This window comes from Mus pahari, chromosome 9 (assembly GCF_900095145.1).
Source record: "Mus pahari chromosome 9, PAHARI_EIJ_v1.1, whole genome shotgun sequence".
In the NCBI taxonomy this organism is placed as follows: domain Eukaryota; kingdom Metazoa; phylum Chordata; class Mammalia; order Rodentia; family Muridae; genus Mus; species Mus pahari.
In genome coordinates, this window is record NC_034598.1 from 76,187,807 (window position 1) to 76,205,933 (window position 18,127).

The 18,127-nt window shown below is 41.0% G+C and overlaps 1 protein-coding gene across 9 annotated transcripts in view; it reads right to left on the reverse strand.

Annotated features, from left to right (window-relative positions):
* Atp2b1 (ATPase plasma membrane Ca2+ transporting 1) overlaps positions 1-18,127 on the reverse strand; it is a 111,895-nt gene that overhangs the window by 52,719 nt on the left and 41,049 nt on the right. For 8 of the 9 annotated variants that reach the window (XM_029542232.1, XM_029542233.1, XM_029542237.1 and 5 more), the window contains exon 2: positions 6,119-6,550. In XM_029542232.1, the coding sequence (XP_029398092.1) occupies positions 6,119-6,326 (208 nt within the window). In that variant the 5' untranslated portion in view covers positions 6,327-6,550. Of the gene's footprint in view, positions 1-6,118; positions 6,551-16,035; positions 16,057-18,127 lie in introns of those variants that run through there. The other variant, XM_029542231.1, reaches the window with a different exon arrangement.

Sequence of the window (18,127 nt, forward strand, 5' to 3'; positions counted from 1 at the left end):
AGGAGGAAGAGGAGGGGGAGGAGGAGGAGGAGGAGGAGGAATAGGAGGTGGTGGTTTACTGGAGTGTTTGAGGCAGGTAGATTTAGCTGAGAATCAAGGATAATCTATTCTACATACAACTAGGAACTGTGCAGCTACGGACGTATCTATGTGTACATACGTGTGCTGGGGTAGTAGGTGTAGCAATTCTGGTGACTTTCCTATGTAGGACACAAGGACACAGACCGAAGAGTATATGGCAATGTGTTCATGTGCATCCTTCTTCACTGTTTCGGTTTTGAAGGAGGAGGGGATCCCTCACTGGCCCTCAAACTTTTGATCCTTCCATCTAAAGTCCTGTATCCCATGCACCAGGCACGGTGGGAAGGTACAGAACACACAGGATGGGTCGGGCAGGATGCCTTTCCCTGGTTCTTGACCTTAAAGGACTCAGAGTTTGGTAGGGATGACTAATAACCAGACACACCCAATGTATTACATATTAGATGGCAGTGGAGGGGACACTAGCAGAGTGGAGGGGACAAAGAAATGGACTCCAAACTCACAGAACTGTGATGGGCGAAGGAATTCCAATATCCTCATTTTTGGTACCTCAATCTTGATACTCTCCTTATACAGGGTTGTAGGTGGAGGTAAAATATGCTAGAGACTAAAGAGACTAGAAACAAGAGCTAACAGCATGACATGCCATTTTTAAGACAAACGAAAGAATCTCTGCTTCAAACATTAAGAACCGAAGATAGGAAAAAGTATCAACTTAGAATCCGATCACAAGGAGAGTTCTAGGTCTGCTGCAGAAGTCTAAGCTTCATTTCAAAAGCAATGGTAAATAATAGGTGGCTTTAAGACCAGAAACAGGACAGGCAGGGACACCAATTAGTACCCCAGCTGAATTTTTGAAAGACAAGTCAGTGGATCCTACCCACAGGGCACAATGAAAAAGACTAAGTGGGTAAAAAGAAAGAAGAATTCCTAAGGCTTAACAACTACATGAGAATGGGTTTAAAAAATTCACATATAAATCAAAGCCATTCAACTTTCTAACTTGGCAGCCACACAGGTGACAGTTTCAGCAGAAAAGGTTTAGAGAGAGGTTCAGGAACAGAGTTGTAGGAAAAGAATGAGGAACTGGGGCTCCACCCTCAAGGCGAAGGGGAACCCTGGGCAGGAACTGCTCATATGGGAACTAGGAGCACCCAGGTGATGGAGGGCCTGTGACGTCATCATCAATAGGCTTTTGGATGGCATGGCCCAGAAGGGTATACCAACCACCAGAAACTCGCAGACCAGTACCAGCCCAGGAGCGTACAGGGGAGGAGGACCATGCAGTAGCGAGGAAGAGAACTCCAGGAATATGTTCGGAAGACAGAAAGGGGGTAATTTGAAAGGGAATTCAATCTACTGTTCCCTAACAATAAAACTTAGAAAGCCAATGACATGCTACTTCAGGGTCAAGTATGACTTTTCAAGTTATATGTATGCTACAGAGTTGGATAACTAGTTAACACAGCTTAAAAGAAAATCTATAAGCGATGAAAACAAGCAACCAGAGCAGGCAACAGGCAACAAAGCAGCATTTAATGCTCTACTACAGTGGCAAGCAACCCTTTCCTTGGACAAAGCTGTGCGGGAGCAACCCAGAACTCAGAAGCATGAGACCGTACATGCTAACACACCACAGCCATGCAAACACTGACTGAACATCAGTGCTAATCTGCGAAGCCAAGCCTAAACCACAGGGCTTGAGAGCATTTTTTTGTACTAGCCCCCAAGTCATTAATGATTTATCCCTAGGGAAAGGTTGATTTTCTCCAAGAGTTAAACTGTATCACCACATGGAGACAAGGTCAAAGTACACTGGTACCAGAGACTTATTTCTAGGGAGAGCAAATATCAGCTGTCACTTAAAACATGGAAACTAGGCAACCAATGACAACAGCTACTGAGCCTCTCCTGCCTCCCATCATGCACTACCACTGTTCCTAATGCCATCTTTAGCTTCCCCTGTTGGTTTCTCTTTAGCCCCTCTTTTGTCTCATTTTGATAGTCATCACTTAAAAAACTCCGCTTTACCTGACTTCTTCCCTCTGTGGTGTACGAAGTCATGCCCGGTAAAGCCATGCCCGGTAACTCAGCATCTGTCTTTAATTTGAATTAATTCACTTTTATGCTTTGTTGGGTGCAGTATTACGACATAACAAATATGATACTGGAGCTAGAGGCATGCATCCAGAAACCTACAGCAGAGTCTTCTCTGCTGCCCAATACAAAGCACAAGAAAGATAATGGGGGTAAAGTAGGAAAGCCACCGGAAGCCACCATGGAAGTTAGCGGACCGAGAAATGGGATTTAGAGCAGGAATAATAGACTCAATAGAGGGAAGTAAAACATGAGAGAAGAACAGTTTAAAAGAATTTTAAGTGTTAGGATGTTATAAACAGATTATTTTAGCACAAAGCTCTGAGGAACATGAGATACATGCTTCTTCTAAAAGATACCACTAAAATATGACATTCCAAGTCTCACCATTTTACCCTGAACTTTTAATTTCAATCCCCCCACCTCAGGAATAATGACAGTTAATCAGAAAGATGGAAAAATTTCATCTGGCCCAAACATTTCTACTGGTCAAGACATTTGTAGTATTCCTGAGAACAGGCTCAAATCTTACCTTTTTTAGAGGCCACGTGGTAAGCTGGTGGGAAGAATGGGGAAGCAAGAAACCCAGCTTCCTGGACGGAAGGGCTCGCTTCTAAGGGCCCCACTGTGGGGAGAACTCCACAGCCTGGCTACTGAATGCCTCCCAAAGGGCCCTTCCCTGAGTTTCCCCGGCCATGTACTCTTGCTAACAGTTACTGATTCCTTCCAGCCCCAAGCCAATGGGCCAAGTGATCATGATAAAAATCCTTAAAACCTTTTCTTCCTTTCAGCATTGATTATCTCAGGTATTTTGTTACTGACAGAAAGTTGACACACAAGACCATTTATCCACCATTTAACTCCAAAAATCAGTCTGTTTTTCCATGGGGGGAACAATGAAGAGACAAAAGCAAAGCAGCTCTTTCTCGGTATCTCAACCCTTCTGTAAGGTATACGACTGAACGGTCACAAAAAGCAGTCCCCTGTGCCAGTTAAAAGCATTTACTCTGAGATACCACAGCTGAAGTGTCGCTTTGGGCAAGCTGTTTAACCTTCTTTTTTGCCTATAAAATAGGATGAAGGAGTTTTAAGGATAAAATGGACTTACATTTGTAAAAAAGTACTAATGACCAATCTAGCACAAAAAAGTTATGTAAGTGCTAATGTTCTTGTTGTTGCTATTCCTAAGAAAAATCTTGTGCTGCTCCTTCAGACATTATACAATCTAAGGCAGGCACCTCCAGCATGATTTCTCTTCTCCACTCATTTTTCTCTTAAGCCTAATACACTACCACTGTGTATTTAATTTAGACTCTATACATTTAACATGGTGAACTGTCTCGCTCCTCTGAGAATAAGGTACAGACTTTTGTTTTATTCATGGATATATGCCCAGGGCCTAAAAAGTACCTGTCACAGAGCAGACACTTTCTAATACTATACTTGAGCAATTTTAAGGCACATATATATTGCAGTAAAATTTCTGAGTGCCAGATGTAACTTAATTTTTTTTCATTTTTTATTAGATATTTTCTTCATTTACATTTCAAATGCTATCCTGAAAGTCCCCTATACCCTCCCCTATACCCACCCCCCACCCTGCTCTCCAACCCACCCACTTCTGCTTCCTGGCCCTGGCATTCCCCTGTACTGGGGCATATGATTTCGCAATTCCAAGGTCCTCTCCTCCCATTGATGGCCTACTAGGCCATCCTCTGCTACATATGCAACTAGAGACACAGTTTTGTGGGGTACTAGTTAGTTCATATTATTGATCCTCCTATAGGGTTGCCAACCCCTTTAGCTCCTTGGGTACTTTCTCTAGCTCCTTCTTTAGGGGCCCTGTGTTCCATTTTATACTCAGAATTTCCTCCAACAATTGCCAATACCCTTCCATCTCGGGGAGATATATCAAATCTATGGAACACGCAAAGCACCAAGTCAGATCAAAGGCTGTGTCCAGGAGTGACTCATAAACAAATGCACTGAAGGGACAGGGGATACCTTTAGTTTCAGCAATAAGACCCATGTAGTGTGAAGAACCACTTCAGTTCTCACGTTCCCTGAATACAGATTACTCTGACAAAAAGGCATGTATTTACTGTCTAGACACACTTTTTTGTTTGTGTGTAGGGCCACACAAACCCAGCTGCTTATCTGATCCTGATTCACCTGGTTGATCAGTGACAAAATGTTAAGATCTTGGAATGAAATATTCCTAATAAGTGAAAGCTATGAAGAGTCATTGGGAAATATTTCTATGAAGTTTGCTGCCATTTTGGTTATATTTCAGTAACTATAAACACAAATATGCTTACAATGGAATGTTTCATAATCTTTTAAGAGTATTTCAAAATGAAGAATTATTTGCATATCAACTATCAAGATCAATTTGTACACATTTTAGGAAACATTAATTCACAGTATCGTGAAGAGGGGAAAACAGTGCGTAATTTCACTTACTGCCTCAAAGCACACATAATAAAGGGAAAATAACTGTTAAATCAGTTCTCCAGAGACCATTCATGGCTTCTACCATGTTATCAAGAGTAAATAATCTCTTCTTCCCAGAATTTCTAGAAGCAAAATTTCCAATTAATTCATTAACTAATTAAAAAACAATGAAACATGAAATATAATTCAAAAACAAAATACAGAAATATGGCTGGGTGAAGGGCAGTCAGTCACATATCTGAAACTGAAATTCAATATACACCTTCTGCAGTACTGAACATCCAACCTATGGATTATGTATATTAGGTAAGTGCTCTGCTAATGGGCTACAACCCTAACCACTCAATATTTCTTTTATGAATAAATATACATGACAAGTAGGGTTCTTTAATGTTAATATTTCTTACTAATTTGGTGATCATGAAGCAATCATCAGTTGGGTTTTAGATGAAATACAATACACATGAGTAAAGAAAACTAAAACAGCACATTAAGGTATACATCTAGCATGTCAAAAAGGAGGGTAACCTCAAAGTATGTTTGCATAATGAACAAATCTCAAGCTTTATCATATTACTAAGGTATAACAAAGTCTACGATGTTAGTAGTTCTGGCTTGAAAAGATGCAAATAAATCTTGAGCTGTCACGCAGTGAGGTGATATCATTTTAGGACATGCATGAGCAGGGACTCTGGGTTCCTCAGCCCTGTGGTCATCAGAGAGTGCAAAGGGCCACCTGTCAGAGTGAGCAGCGAGCACCTCCACATACAACCACACAAACACTTTGAAAGAACTCTGCTGGTCTGACTGGAAATTCCTGAGTAATTCTGGAAATCATCTTTTGCTGTTATGTAAAGTATTGTCACCAGCAGTAATGTTACGAAAATGTTGAGAAAACAGCTTAATAATAATTATAATAAAAATGAAATCTTTGTATCCTTAGGTTTACGAACAGTAAGACTAACTCTGTCAGACCATTTCAAAGGTCAGATGCACAGGAAAGTCCATGCTATAAAAGAAGAGATTCCATGAAGCTAAAGCCTTTTCCAGCATGGGAAATTCGACATCATCTGACCATATAAATGTTTACTAAGTGAGAGACTTAGTGCCATCTATCTAAAAATTTGCATGCAGATCTCGGTTGACTGGTTATTAAAAGTTTAGATTAGGTCCCATGAGTAAAAACAACTTTGACGGCTACTGGAAGTGAGAACTATTTTAAGACACAGGCAAAACGAAGACTAGTGAACAGTTTATTTCCACAGAATCCCCTGGGGGGCACCACTCTCAGTTCTATCCTCTACACCTCCAGCGAAGGGCAATCTTGTTATTGTGAACCGGAACACTAACATAGACAAAAGGACAGAACAGCTCAGCTGTCCACTCTGCAAAGTGTGAGTTAGCTGACTTGAACCGCAGTACGCCGACTACCCATGACTAAAATCATGACCTGATCAAGCAATAGCCAAGACACTATCAACATGTTTCCATCTCTGCCGCACTGGCCAATCGACGCAAGACTTACCTTCATTGGGAGATGTTTTCAACTTGGTGCAAATGCCATAGACATCTCCATAGCTCTCCTGGATTTTCCGTAATGCATCTGTGGATCTGAGCTCCATGAGAGCCCGCAGCTCCGTAAGCGTAATCCCAAAGTCTCCATCGTGGTTAGCTTCTTTCAAAGAGTTCTTCACACCACTATACGCAACTGAGTTGTTGGCCATGTCGCCCATCACAAGGAGAATTTATTAGGAGGAAAATGTTTCCCAGAAGAATGAAATTTCCACTTGGTGTGTATTTCCAAGATGAAAATCTTTTAAATATGAAAATCTTCCTTAAACCACACACTCATTGTAGGACTCTGAAAAAGCAGTATCAGCAGCAACAATTCCCAGAGAAGTATCTTGACCACTGGCCCATGACTTGTTTCTTCCTCTCAATCTTGAGATGTATACATCTGTAAGAAGAAAAGATTTAGGTGGTAATAGTTCATTCTCAATGTTTATTACTCATGCACGCAAGCGTACTTTTTAAATGCTACCAGGTAGCTAGATGAAGTACACTAGTTACAAATATTTATGAACTATGGTTTTGGATCACAGTAAAATAATAAAAAAATAAAAAAACCATAAGTTTATTTAGTCACTAGAACTCAGTATCAAATGAAAGTGAATATCGTTACTGAACTTCGTGTGTGTGTGTGTGTGTGTGTGTGTGTGTGTGTGTGTGGTGTATTACTAAGTTACTGCTAAAGTGCTTAGTTCCAACTTTGATAGTTGCCTTAAACCCATTCTCTTGTTGAACTGTTAAAATTAAGTAATACTATCTCTTACTCTATCCAGAACACTAGGGCCTAGATAAATTGAGTTTTCAGCTAACTCAATGGAAGGAAATAGCTGGTCTCAAAGCCAGAACTCCTTCTTATACACTGGCCTCACCTAGTTTGCTAAACCTTTTCCTATGGATCTGCCTATGAAAGGGCACAAGCCTCAAAAACCGATGAAGCACTGTCCTGCATTGGTCCTCAGCTCCATCACCACTCCGTTGTTGTCACTCTGTCACCCTCTGAGTTTCTTTCCAAAGCTACCTTCTGTTCAGCTCCCATCATGGTAACTCCCGGACTTCTATCTACCTAGAGCTGCTTCCTAGGCCTTCAGCTTTTCCGTTTCTTCATTTCCTCATGTTACTAATTTATCTACATGTTACTCTATCTTAGAACTAAGAACCATGGCAGACCATGACAAACAGATATATAATATTCCCTGATAACTACAGCCTTCCATGATCATCCTTATCCTAGATTCCTGGGTTTGAACTCAGCTCATCTTTGATCCCACCCTTCACGTTTCAATCTCTGAGTCTGGTTAAGGCTTCCCATGACAGCACCTCCTGCATCCACTCAGTCCCTTACATACTTTGCCACTGCATTGTTTTAAAAGGCACTCAAGGTCAAGCTTCAGTTAGCGGAATCAACCTTGCTGCCTCTCAAACCATCTAAAAGTGTCTGGCAACTGGAAAAGACCCTGGCAGGTACAATGACCTTTTTACCTAGCAAACCAGAAGGACGTATTGTACACCGCTGTGAGTGGGCGACATACATCAGCAGCCATCAAAGTCAACTGGAAGGACCTACGTACGCCCCAGGAGTGTTAAGTTCGGCAGAACAAAGCATGTACTCCACATCCCTCCCCCCACCCCCTAAGGAATGGCATGGCTTAAGTCCTGTATATTCTAGACTGAGGTTTAAGGAAAAGACTTACAAGTTAAAAAGGAAGTGCCCTGTTGTTTAAAGTGCTTGGAATAAAGGAGAAGTGGCATTCTGGGCCCAATGTCATTCCAGTCACACGAAATCATCTTCTGATTAGCTTCAATCAGTAACAACATCGTTATTCTTTTTTGAGTAACACACACACACACACACACACACACACACACACACACACACACACACCCCGCTCTGAAATTTTTCTCTCACCTAGTCCCCAGTGACTACTTCCTCTATTAGAATCCAATGCCTTTTCCACCACAGGAGCCATGAGCATTAGCGTTCATAGCCTTGCTGTCACCCCCTCTATCCACGGTAAAAGTTGGAGAGACGGATCCTGTGCAGCTGTCCACAGTTGTTGCTGTTTTCATGGTTGCAATGATGTCATTATGTAGACGACAGTGATTTGACTCTTCCTCATCTGTGGTGTTTAGATTCCGTCCACTCTTTTGTAATGTTCTCTCTCTCTCTCTCTCTCTCTCTCTCTCTCTCTCTCTCTCTCTCTCTGTGTGTGTGTGTGTGTGTGTGTGTGTGCGCGCGCGCGCTTATTATATGCACGTTCCATTTAAAGTTGAATGTGGAAGACTCACTTATTTTCAACACTCTGACCATGTGAAGTATGCCTCTCTCTGCATTAACTGTCTCTGCAAATAAAGAACACCTCTGCCCTAGGCTACGAGCTGTACCACTCTGTGGAAGGCGGTTCGCTAGCATGTTTGTTTAGGGAAGCAATGGTAGCACTTACATTTTTTACTTGTAGGTACCAATATTTGTTGTTTCTCTGAACAGATTTCAGTAAGATAAAAGAATGCTATTCACTGGACGTTCTGAAGAACCTTAAGAAAAGGAATAATAACTGACCTAGGAGTAGCAGTGACAAACCAAGCTCCCACCATGAATAATATGGCCTCCACCCAGTTTTCCCATTTACCAGGTCACAATGGACATTTCTGTTGGTCAGAAAGCAGTCAAATAACCCCAAACACATGATCTATACAAGCAAATCAATATTAAACAGAAACTGTTGTGGATTTTGGTTGTCACCTCAACAGCCTTTCCCCCAGTGCTTATGAAATCCAAACTGAGTTCCACAGAAAACCACTGGCCCCATGTTCTTCCTACTTTGGAAGTACGAACGAGACCTGAGCAGACTATCAGGGACTTCTGCCTGCCTCTGTGTTACCTCCCAGCTTGTTGCCTCTTACTGTGTTTAAGTCTGTGAGCTACTATGATCACTGCATACTACATGATCCAGCAGGGAAGGCCAGGCCCACCAGGACGGATGATGGACAGGTGAGTGCATGTAGGACGAACATGAGCCTCCCTAGTCTCATTTAAGGCCCTGGCTTAAACAATGAGTAAAGTCTGTCCTGTCCTTGCTTTTTCCAATCATTGACCAAGAAATTGATTTTAGAAGTTGAGTTTTCTATTACTGGGTGAGTCCAGAGCTTTGTTTGAGTACATGATTACAGTCAGTTCCATTATACCAAGGAAACAGCTTGAGAAAAGGCTGTTTAGGAGAAGCACGGAACACAGAGCAGCCAGCCACTCTTGGAAGTAGACTCCCTAGACTATCAGCACTGAGCTACTAGTTACCCATCAGCTGCTTTCTTCTTCCAGATCATCCATTAGCTCGCTGCTGTCTCCTTCTTTACTCCTTCATTCGGTTAGGCCAGTGGCTGACAAAAATGCCAAGGGCAACACCAAAAAATGCTTTATTTGTTAGCCTTAAAGTTATAGTCATGTAAGAGACAAACTAATTTTGGTTTCAAATAAAATATGAACTAGAAACCAGATCGTCTATTTTGATCCTCTTTGTTCTTCAAAGACATTTCACCTTCCACTTTAAAGGTTTAAGAAAAAAAATTAAGTGGAAGCTGAGACGTCAGAAATGTGATGTTGTAAAGAAGACACACAACTCTATTTAGGACATTAAGCCTATAAAATATACCCCAAAATAAATGACACTTCTAACTAAACCACTGTTCAGAGGTTTTATGGAAATACAACAGCTGTAGCCTGACATAGGGCAAGAATAGCTATAATCTTCAAATGGGGAAATTTAGGTGAATTCTTCCCACACATAAGCATTCCTAGGAATGGGCAGAGACACAAGAGAACACAAAGGATGATTGTGAAGTCCACCTGTTCAGTAAGCTAAGAGACAGCACTGTTAATACACAATCTCAATTCCTTCTTTCACAGGGTAGACTGACTTAGAGACTGCAGGGGCAGCTGTATGGAAGTTACCTAGATTCACTGAAGGCCAGTAGTGGTAACTCCAGATTGTAAGAGTCATTTACACAAACTAAAAGAAATATAAGGGAAGAGCTAAGTGATTTATGAAATATAGTCATATAAAACCTTCTATGAAATGATTTTAATACATATACCAACACGAGATTCCTACAGACAAAAACATGTGCTGTTATTATTAAGAACATTAGCAACAAGACTGTCTTCTAAAAGGGCGTCCCAACTCTTTGATGATCCTAAACATATGCTGGTGAGCTGAAGATGTGAGAAGTGTGCTTATTCAATGTGTAAAAATTTAAAGCTGGGTAATCGGAAAACATGTCAGATAATGGATCAGGATCCAGACAGATGGGAATGAGGCAAAATTTAATTGGCACACATATATGATCATCCTATATTTAATTCCAAAACATAACTTTACAAATATGTTTAAAAATGTGTCAGCATATATGAAAGCAAAGGCCAAATTTATCAAAGTTAAATATGTGTTAACTTGTTATTACTTGGCATTATCAAGTTAATAGTAAGGTGTCACCCTTAATCACAAAATCACCAATTTTCTGGAATAATACTACATTTTGTAAAATGAATTTAAATATAATATTAACAACAAGCACGAGCCCTCACTTTGTTACAGTTATGAAGGAATCATATACTTTAAGGAATATGGGAGATAAAAATCCAATTTCCCATTTTACAGATACTTGAAGCCAAACACTCTTGATTACCAAACATTAAACACTGAATTAATAAAACAAAAGGAAACAGCTAACCGTGAAGTCAGGATATACATCCTAACAATGTGCTGATGTTAAGGTCTACCTGCCATCCAGTGAAATAGTTCAGTTACACTGTAAACTTAGCCATTAGATAGATAAGGAACTCAAAAATAGTTTGGGACTACAGCTTTTACATGTTCTCACAAAAGAACATGTAAAGAGAATTCCATCTTCTTGACTCCCCAGCCTGTGTGGAATATGCATGCACATGTGTATCAGCATACTATCAATTCCATTTCCTTTGTACCCTGACAGCAGTTAAGAGACGGATCACTAACCTCTGGAACTGTTTCTCGCTGTGACCAGCATTTTATCCATAGTTGCTTTGTAACTTAGAGAACCAGCCCTCTCCAGTCAGTCTTCCTCAATTACATTTAAGTTAATGTGGACAACCTGAACCTCAGCCCCTTAGAGCTGTGGTTCTCAACGTTCCTAATGCTCAGAGTCCTTAATATAGTTCCTCAGGTTGTGGTGATCCCCAGCCAGAAAATGATTTCCATTGCTATTTTATAACTGTAATTTTGCTACTATTATGCATCAAAATATGAAGATCTGGGTTTTCTGATGGTCTTCGGTGATTCCTGCGAAAGGGTCATTCAATGCCCAAAAGGGTCTTGACTTAGAGGTTCAGAATTGCTGCCTTGGTCCCTCAAGGGGGTGGGTAGGTAATTACTACACGTTAGACCAGACCAACTGCCTACTCCACTGAAAAATTACGAAAAAGAAAGAAATGCTCTACGCTGTCTTGTGTCTCAGCAAGAAAACTATAATCCTTCACACTACTTCCATAGCTACTTCTGCAGGAGTGCAAAACACCTTTCACCAGATTCCTGCCATAAAGCCCTGAAACCTTTCAACAACCGAGATATTTCTTCTTAAGAAGTGATAGTACCTACCTTACTGCCAACTACTAGATATAATTCTAACAGTGGCAAGAGCATGTGGTCTGATGCTATAATTTCAGAGAGAGCACATAATTTAAAATCAGGAATGGTGGGAGCTTCCTTTACAAATTACAGCGCATCCAAATTATTTCATTAAATCAATTAGAAATTGGGTTAGGAATTAGGAAGCCAAGGGAAAAATCAAATTTAATATGACTCAGAACTTCTGCTTTATATTTTTCAAAGAACTTAAAATCTACTCATCTAAAAGAATATAAAGTCTACATAGCTTAGTTAGAAGTTAATTCCTATTAAATGCATGTTCTCTCCCTTTCTCCCCCCCCCTCTCTCTCTCTCTCTCACACACACACACACACACACACACACACACACACACACACACACACACACACACCAAGCAGGATCTCATTTACACAGATCTGATACAGCAGAAAACAAGCACTGTTCACAATGCCTGATCAATCAATCTGCAAAGATCCCTGCCTACCATTCTCACTCCCTCAGTAATTTACTTATCTCCTAGAAGACTATTCTAGGCAGAGACTGGGTACTGTAAAAGTAGTTGCAGCTGTGCCAAGCACTAAGCCCAGCGTGAATGCTTCGGCAAATGTCTGAGGGTGGGCGGGGGTGGGTTCTTAGAACGACAAGGACCTAACCTGCTCTCTCAGCACAGCTGTTTTCTCAAATCTGTAATGATTTGAGTCACCTCTCTATGTCTTTCCCAGTGAACTGTGACCTCAGGATAGGATCTGTCCTATTGATTTTTAACCCTCATCTGTGTCTGGGATATAGTGAGGGTTCAATGTTTATTGAGTAGAAATGCTTTTAGTTTGTGCCTTGAGCTGTAATCTATTTGAAAAGGCAGCTCTGCATAAAGTAATGGCAATTCAATAACAGAACAACAAAAAAACCTTACCACATGTTTAAAATATAAGCTAATTTCTGAGAAGGTTAGCATTTGAGGAGTCTTCGAGCCATCTTGGTATTAAAGATGGGTCTTTTTTATTTCCCTCTGAATCCTTTTAGACAGTAGAAAGTAAAAAGTACTTCAGGCTGTGCTTGGAACACATGCCTTTAATCCCAGCAATGGGGAAGAGGAATTAGGACCTCTGGGAGTTTAAGACCAGACTGGTCTACACAGTGAGTGGCCAGCTAAGGCTTCACAGTGAGACCTGGCTTCACAAACAAACATAGATGCATGGATGTATTTACATACATACATACATATATACATACATTTCAGAGTTTCAAATGAATTATACACTACTGACAACCATTTAGAACAATGGTCCTAAATCACTGAGAGCAGGCCGAGCAACAATTCTGAGCTTTAGTATTTCATAAAGCTTGGAGGATATAGCATGCTTATTGGAGGAATAAACTGTTAAAGTTAACTGTGCCAAATAGAAATATGTCAGATCAGTACAGGAGTTAACTTAGCAAGGGCTCCTAAGAAACAATGGTGTAAAATTCCAATCCCCAACCCCACAAGTAGCCACAATCCCTTGAAAAGCACTGTTCTGATTTTCTTCCCTCTCTCTCCCTGATCAACTTACTCCATTCCAGCTTCTCCTATGCAGGAGAAACTACTTTCTAGGTGACCGGTGATTCCCATGTTCCTGGACCTGAAGAGCACACAGTCCTTGTTTGACTTTCTGGCAACCTTCGCTACTCTGCCACTGCCCCACTCTTGAAGTTTCTGCTGTTTTAATCCCTCCACCGTTGGACTCTCATACTCACCACACGGTTGTCTCTCTCTCTGGCTGCACATTTTCACTTTCCATAGCTTGCTTTGCTTCCCTGAATAACTGTCAGGGAAGTCAGTGGGGCAGGGTTGGGTGATAGTAACTGTTTTCATCTGGTCTTAGTCACAGAAAATGAGATTGGCTTTTAGATAATAAAAAATCTACTTGCAAGTGCAAGTGTAAGAATTCTGTTTGTTTTTTTCTTATTTCAGAATTTCACAATTAAATTAAACCACACACAGCAGTCTGGCTCAGAGAAAGTATGAAAAAAAGCTTCTCTATCTTCCCCTTAACACAACTCTTATTCCCACAACTCTTGTTCTTTTCATCTATAAAAGTGTATGCCAGCCTCAAACGAAGCAGAGGCATAGACTGGCCATTCGACCACACCTCTGGGCTTTTTATAACTTCCATTTCCAGCACATACTAAGCCTACATGTTCACAACAACATAGCACTTAGTGTATGTAATAAAAATTTCAATGTCAATGAACATTGAATGCACAGATATCTTAACGATAACTAGAGATCTTTTGCTTTACCATCAGGTAAGTTGGTAGAATCTTATCCAGTGGACTGGTGACACCCACATCTATGAGGAGACTGGCCTAATCTTGCAAGGATGTACCTACAGAATCAGCAAACCACAACCTCTCAATTTAACAAATATGATACATTTTAACGTTATTGCTACTATTACTGCAGATGTGTGCTGCTCAGCTGCAGTGTCTACTTTTCGGTGATGTTTGTAGGGCTCTTAAAATTGGCCCTGCTGGGCTCCACCTCAGAAAAGTCTTCAGTCGATGTAGCACACAGTAGGAAAACTTCTATTTCTAAATTCTGGGATGCTAGGGATGTTGATCCTGCTGTCGCTCTTGTTAAGTCACTATTTTATGAGGCTGTGACCTGAACTTTGACTCATGAACTAATTTGCTGGATTGCTGATGTCCATCTGATCCAAAAGTTCCTGGACAAAATAGGCAAATTACTCATTCTTAATTTGCATGAATAACTCAAAGCAGATTATTTTCTAAAAATATTTTGTGAGCTGGTACTTTGAACTGTTTTGGTTTTAATACCAAGTACACTGATATTTTTCTACTTAAGTCTCATATTCCACAAATACTGTGAATAGTTTTCTACTTTCAAACTAAAAGAGTTTAAACACCTTAAGAAGGCATTGATTTTAACAAATTTAACAAAATGCTCGAATTTATATAGCTACCTTCTATTCATACCTCTAAGATAAACTATACTCCCCCCCATTCTGTTGATCTACTTAGGCATCTTTCATTTTTACAGTAAGATTCTTGGTTGCAAAGGTTTTTGCTTGGGGGGGGGGTGCTTTTGAAAAGCTCCAAAATAGTTAATTTTATATAATCCTGTGCAATTTACCAAATATAAGAACATACTATACCTCCGGTTAAATATGAGAACCAAATGTTCTATCATTTTCTAGTCTCTCTGGAGCTGAAAATTTCAGCTCCAGTCAAGGAAGAGATTTCTAATTTAAAACAGTGTTCCCCTTCTGTTCGGGAGCTAAGAGGCACCATGAACACTTGAATGTCACGCCAGCTGCTCCGCCGGCCTACTCAGTGCTCAAGAGCTTCTAGCCTGTCAATTCACAAGAGCCTACACGTACATGCTTAGGGAAACAGGATGCTCATTATGTCACCCAACAGCCTCACAAAAATAAAGCCGGCAGTCCTGAGGGAGGCTAACTCTTTTCTGCAAACTGACAGGAGCTTTCTGTTTCACTAATTGAAAACTCTGTAATTTCAAAGATTTGGCCCAGCACTTGAAAACTGAGCACCAAGCCGAGAGGACGAGAGGACGAGGCCCTTGCCCGCATCTTCCTTCCTTTCTACTGCATTTATTGAGTCTGGTTGTAGATGATCTTTTGCAATTTCTAGCTATAGGTACTGAAGAGGGGCTTGGAAAAAAAAATCAATACTCTCTCTCATGCTAATTCAAGTAATGTGGCTGGAAAATAAGCTATATTTTAAGAAGATATTAGGCAGCATTTGATTTATGGTTAACTCAATAAAGTGCAGTGAGTCTGGGCGTCAGAACTGTGGCACACTCCATCACATCACCAAGGGTCCTCTAGGGTCTTCACGAATTCACAATCTTTCTCCTCTAACTCCCCACCCCCACCAATTGCTGGCCTTCCTTTGTTCTGACTGTAAGTAACTAAAGGCCAGCGCCACCCAGATTTCCTCTCTGGCACAACTTCTCTGATTAGTTTACCAAATCTTGTCACACGTTCTGACTTGTAAGGCCGCCAGACTCCTTAGCAGTACTAGCTTACCTCAAAAGCTAACTTCCCCGTGTCTTTATATATGACTTTCTCTGATCTTCCTACTATGCCCATCTGGTTAATTAGTGACCCCTTGAAGACACACGCCATATGGATTAAAAAAAAAAAAAAAAGACATCTTTAACTAATTGAGGAGGTGGGTGGTGAAAGAGAGAGGGTGTGTGTGTGCGCACCTGTGTGTGTAGAAAAGGACTCAGTATGCATCTCTAGGTGTCCTGCAACTTGGTATATATGCTGGCTGGGCTTGAACTTGATGTAATCCAGTTTCTGTCACTGGCTTGCTTGCACCAACCATACCCACTGAAAAACAAAATAAAACACTTCTTAAGGCTAGACATAGTGACACACGCCTTTAATCCTGGTGTTCAGGAAGCAGGGGAAATAGAGGTAGGCCAAATGTTCTGAGTTCTGGTCTACACAACAAGTTCTAGTCTACAAAACAGGTTCTAGGCCAGCCAGGGCTGGATGAGACCTTGTCTCAAACCAAACCAAAGAAAACCAAACCATAAAACCAAACCAAACCAAAACTAAAACTAAAAATACCTCTGCCCCCCCCCCCGCCCAAGATTCAGATTTTAGTTCATTAATAACTTACATGAGTCACTGTAATGTACAACCGACTGACATCTCATCTTCCCAGAATATTCCTATTCTGATTTCATGACTTTCTTACATGATTTATACTCCTGGAGTAAGCCTGTTTCCTTAACTGCCACTACAGGATAACATCTCAATGCCTTTTCAGTTAGGTCTCTCACTTGGCTTGCCAATATTCACATACATTCTACCCCATAAAAGACCATCTTTTTCTTTTCCCTTAAGAAGCATCCTTCTCCTGGACTTTCTTAACTCAGGAGCTATCCAGTTTCATCTCCTTCTACCATGCCTACTAGAAACATCTGTCCTCAATGCAACTTCATCCCTGATTCTCTCCTTGAGGTTGGCAACTGGATCCATCCCTGAGCACACACTACTGAGATGAGATTACAGTGATTAATGATCTCAGGTTGCTTTCCAGGCCCCACCATTCTCTATGCAGCTAGCTGTCTTGTTACCCAGCATTCCTCTCTTCTGTTCACTGGCTTTTTAAATCTTTACAGCATCCTCAATGAGGGCATTACTGCATGTATTTGCCGGACTCTCTTGGCAACTCATAGAACAACATGGCCTCCATCTGCTACCTTGCTCTCTTGCTCCAGGTTATGTTACAGCTGTGGACCCATGTCATCATTGAAATATTCTGCAGTACTTCAAGTGAAATCACCCATATTATACTTAACCCTGTCTCATCTAAACCATTTCTTCCTAAAGTTTCTATCAGTCCCAAAGACATCTGAAAAAAACTCCTATGTCCACGGCTATGTCCAATAGTCACATACATTCTACCCTATGAAAGACTCTTTCTTTCTCTCCCTTTAAGAAGCATCCCTCTCCTGGACTTTCTTAACACACAAGCTTATCCAGTTTCATCTCCTTCTACCACACCTACTAGAAACATCTGTCCTCAATGCAACTTGAGGGCTGTTCACAGTCTGCAAAGGAAAAAGACAAGTGTACAAGCAAGTACAAACAAACCTGACCTAAGGACTCACGAAGGAAATGGCGAACAAGCAACAAAGTATTAATGAGTGTGTGACTTCAAGAACGACTTCCAGCTTCACTGTCTAGAATACCACTCACCTGGACCAGGAGTACAGGATGGTTAAGATGAAAACAGTCATGACACTCTGATGCCATCAGGAGCATGACAAGGAGGTGGCACAAGAAACAGCTGGTCTCATGACAAAAGCATTATTTCTATTATTTCACAGAGACCAATCTTCCGAAGTACAGCCTCCGCCTCCATTACAGAATGCTAAGTTAACAGCAGCAGTCAGTCACATAACAGAGAAGGTACGGGTTGGGAGATAGCTCAGTAGTTAAGAGCTGTAGCAGGTGTTCCAGGGGACCAGGGTTCAGTTCCCAGGATGCACACAGGCCACCTGAAACTGACTGCAACTCTGGTCCCAGGGGATCTCAGAGCCTCTGGTCTGCAAGCATGTGCACACCCTGCTCCCCTCTCCAGCCCCACCCCCAGAGGCACACACATTTACACTAACATAAAGAAAATAACTGAAGCTGAAGGTCAATATAGAACCAATGAGGAAACAAGAAATCTTCTAATTTGTTGACTCTTTCTGCTATTAATAAGGACAAGTGAAGTCACTTTATAAGACTAGAGATATTTGTGCCATCTTTTGAGAAGAACAGAAACGAGTTTAATTT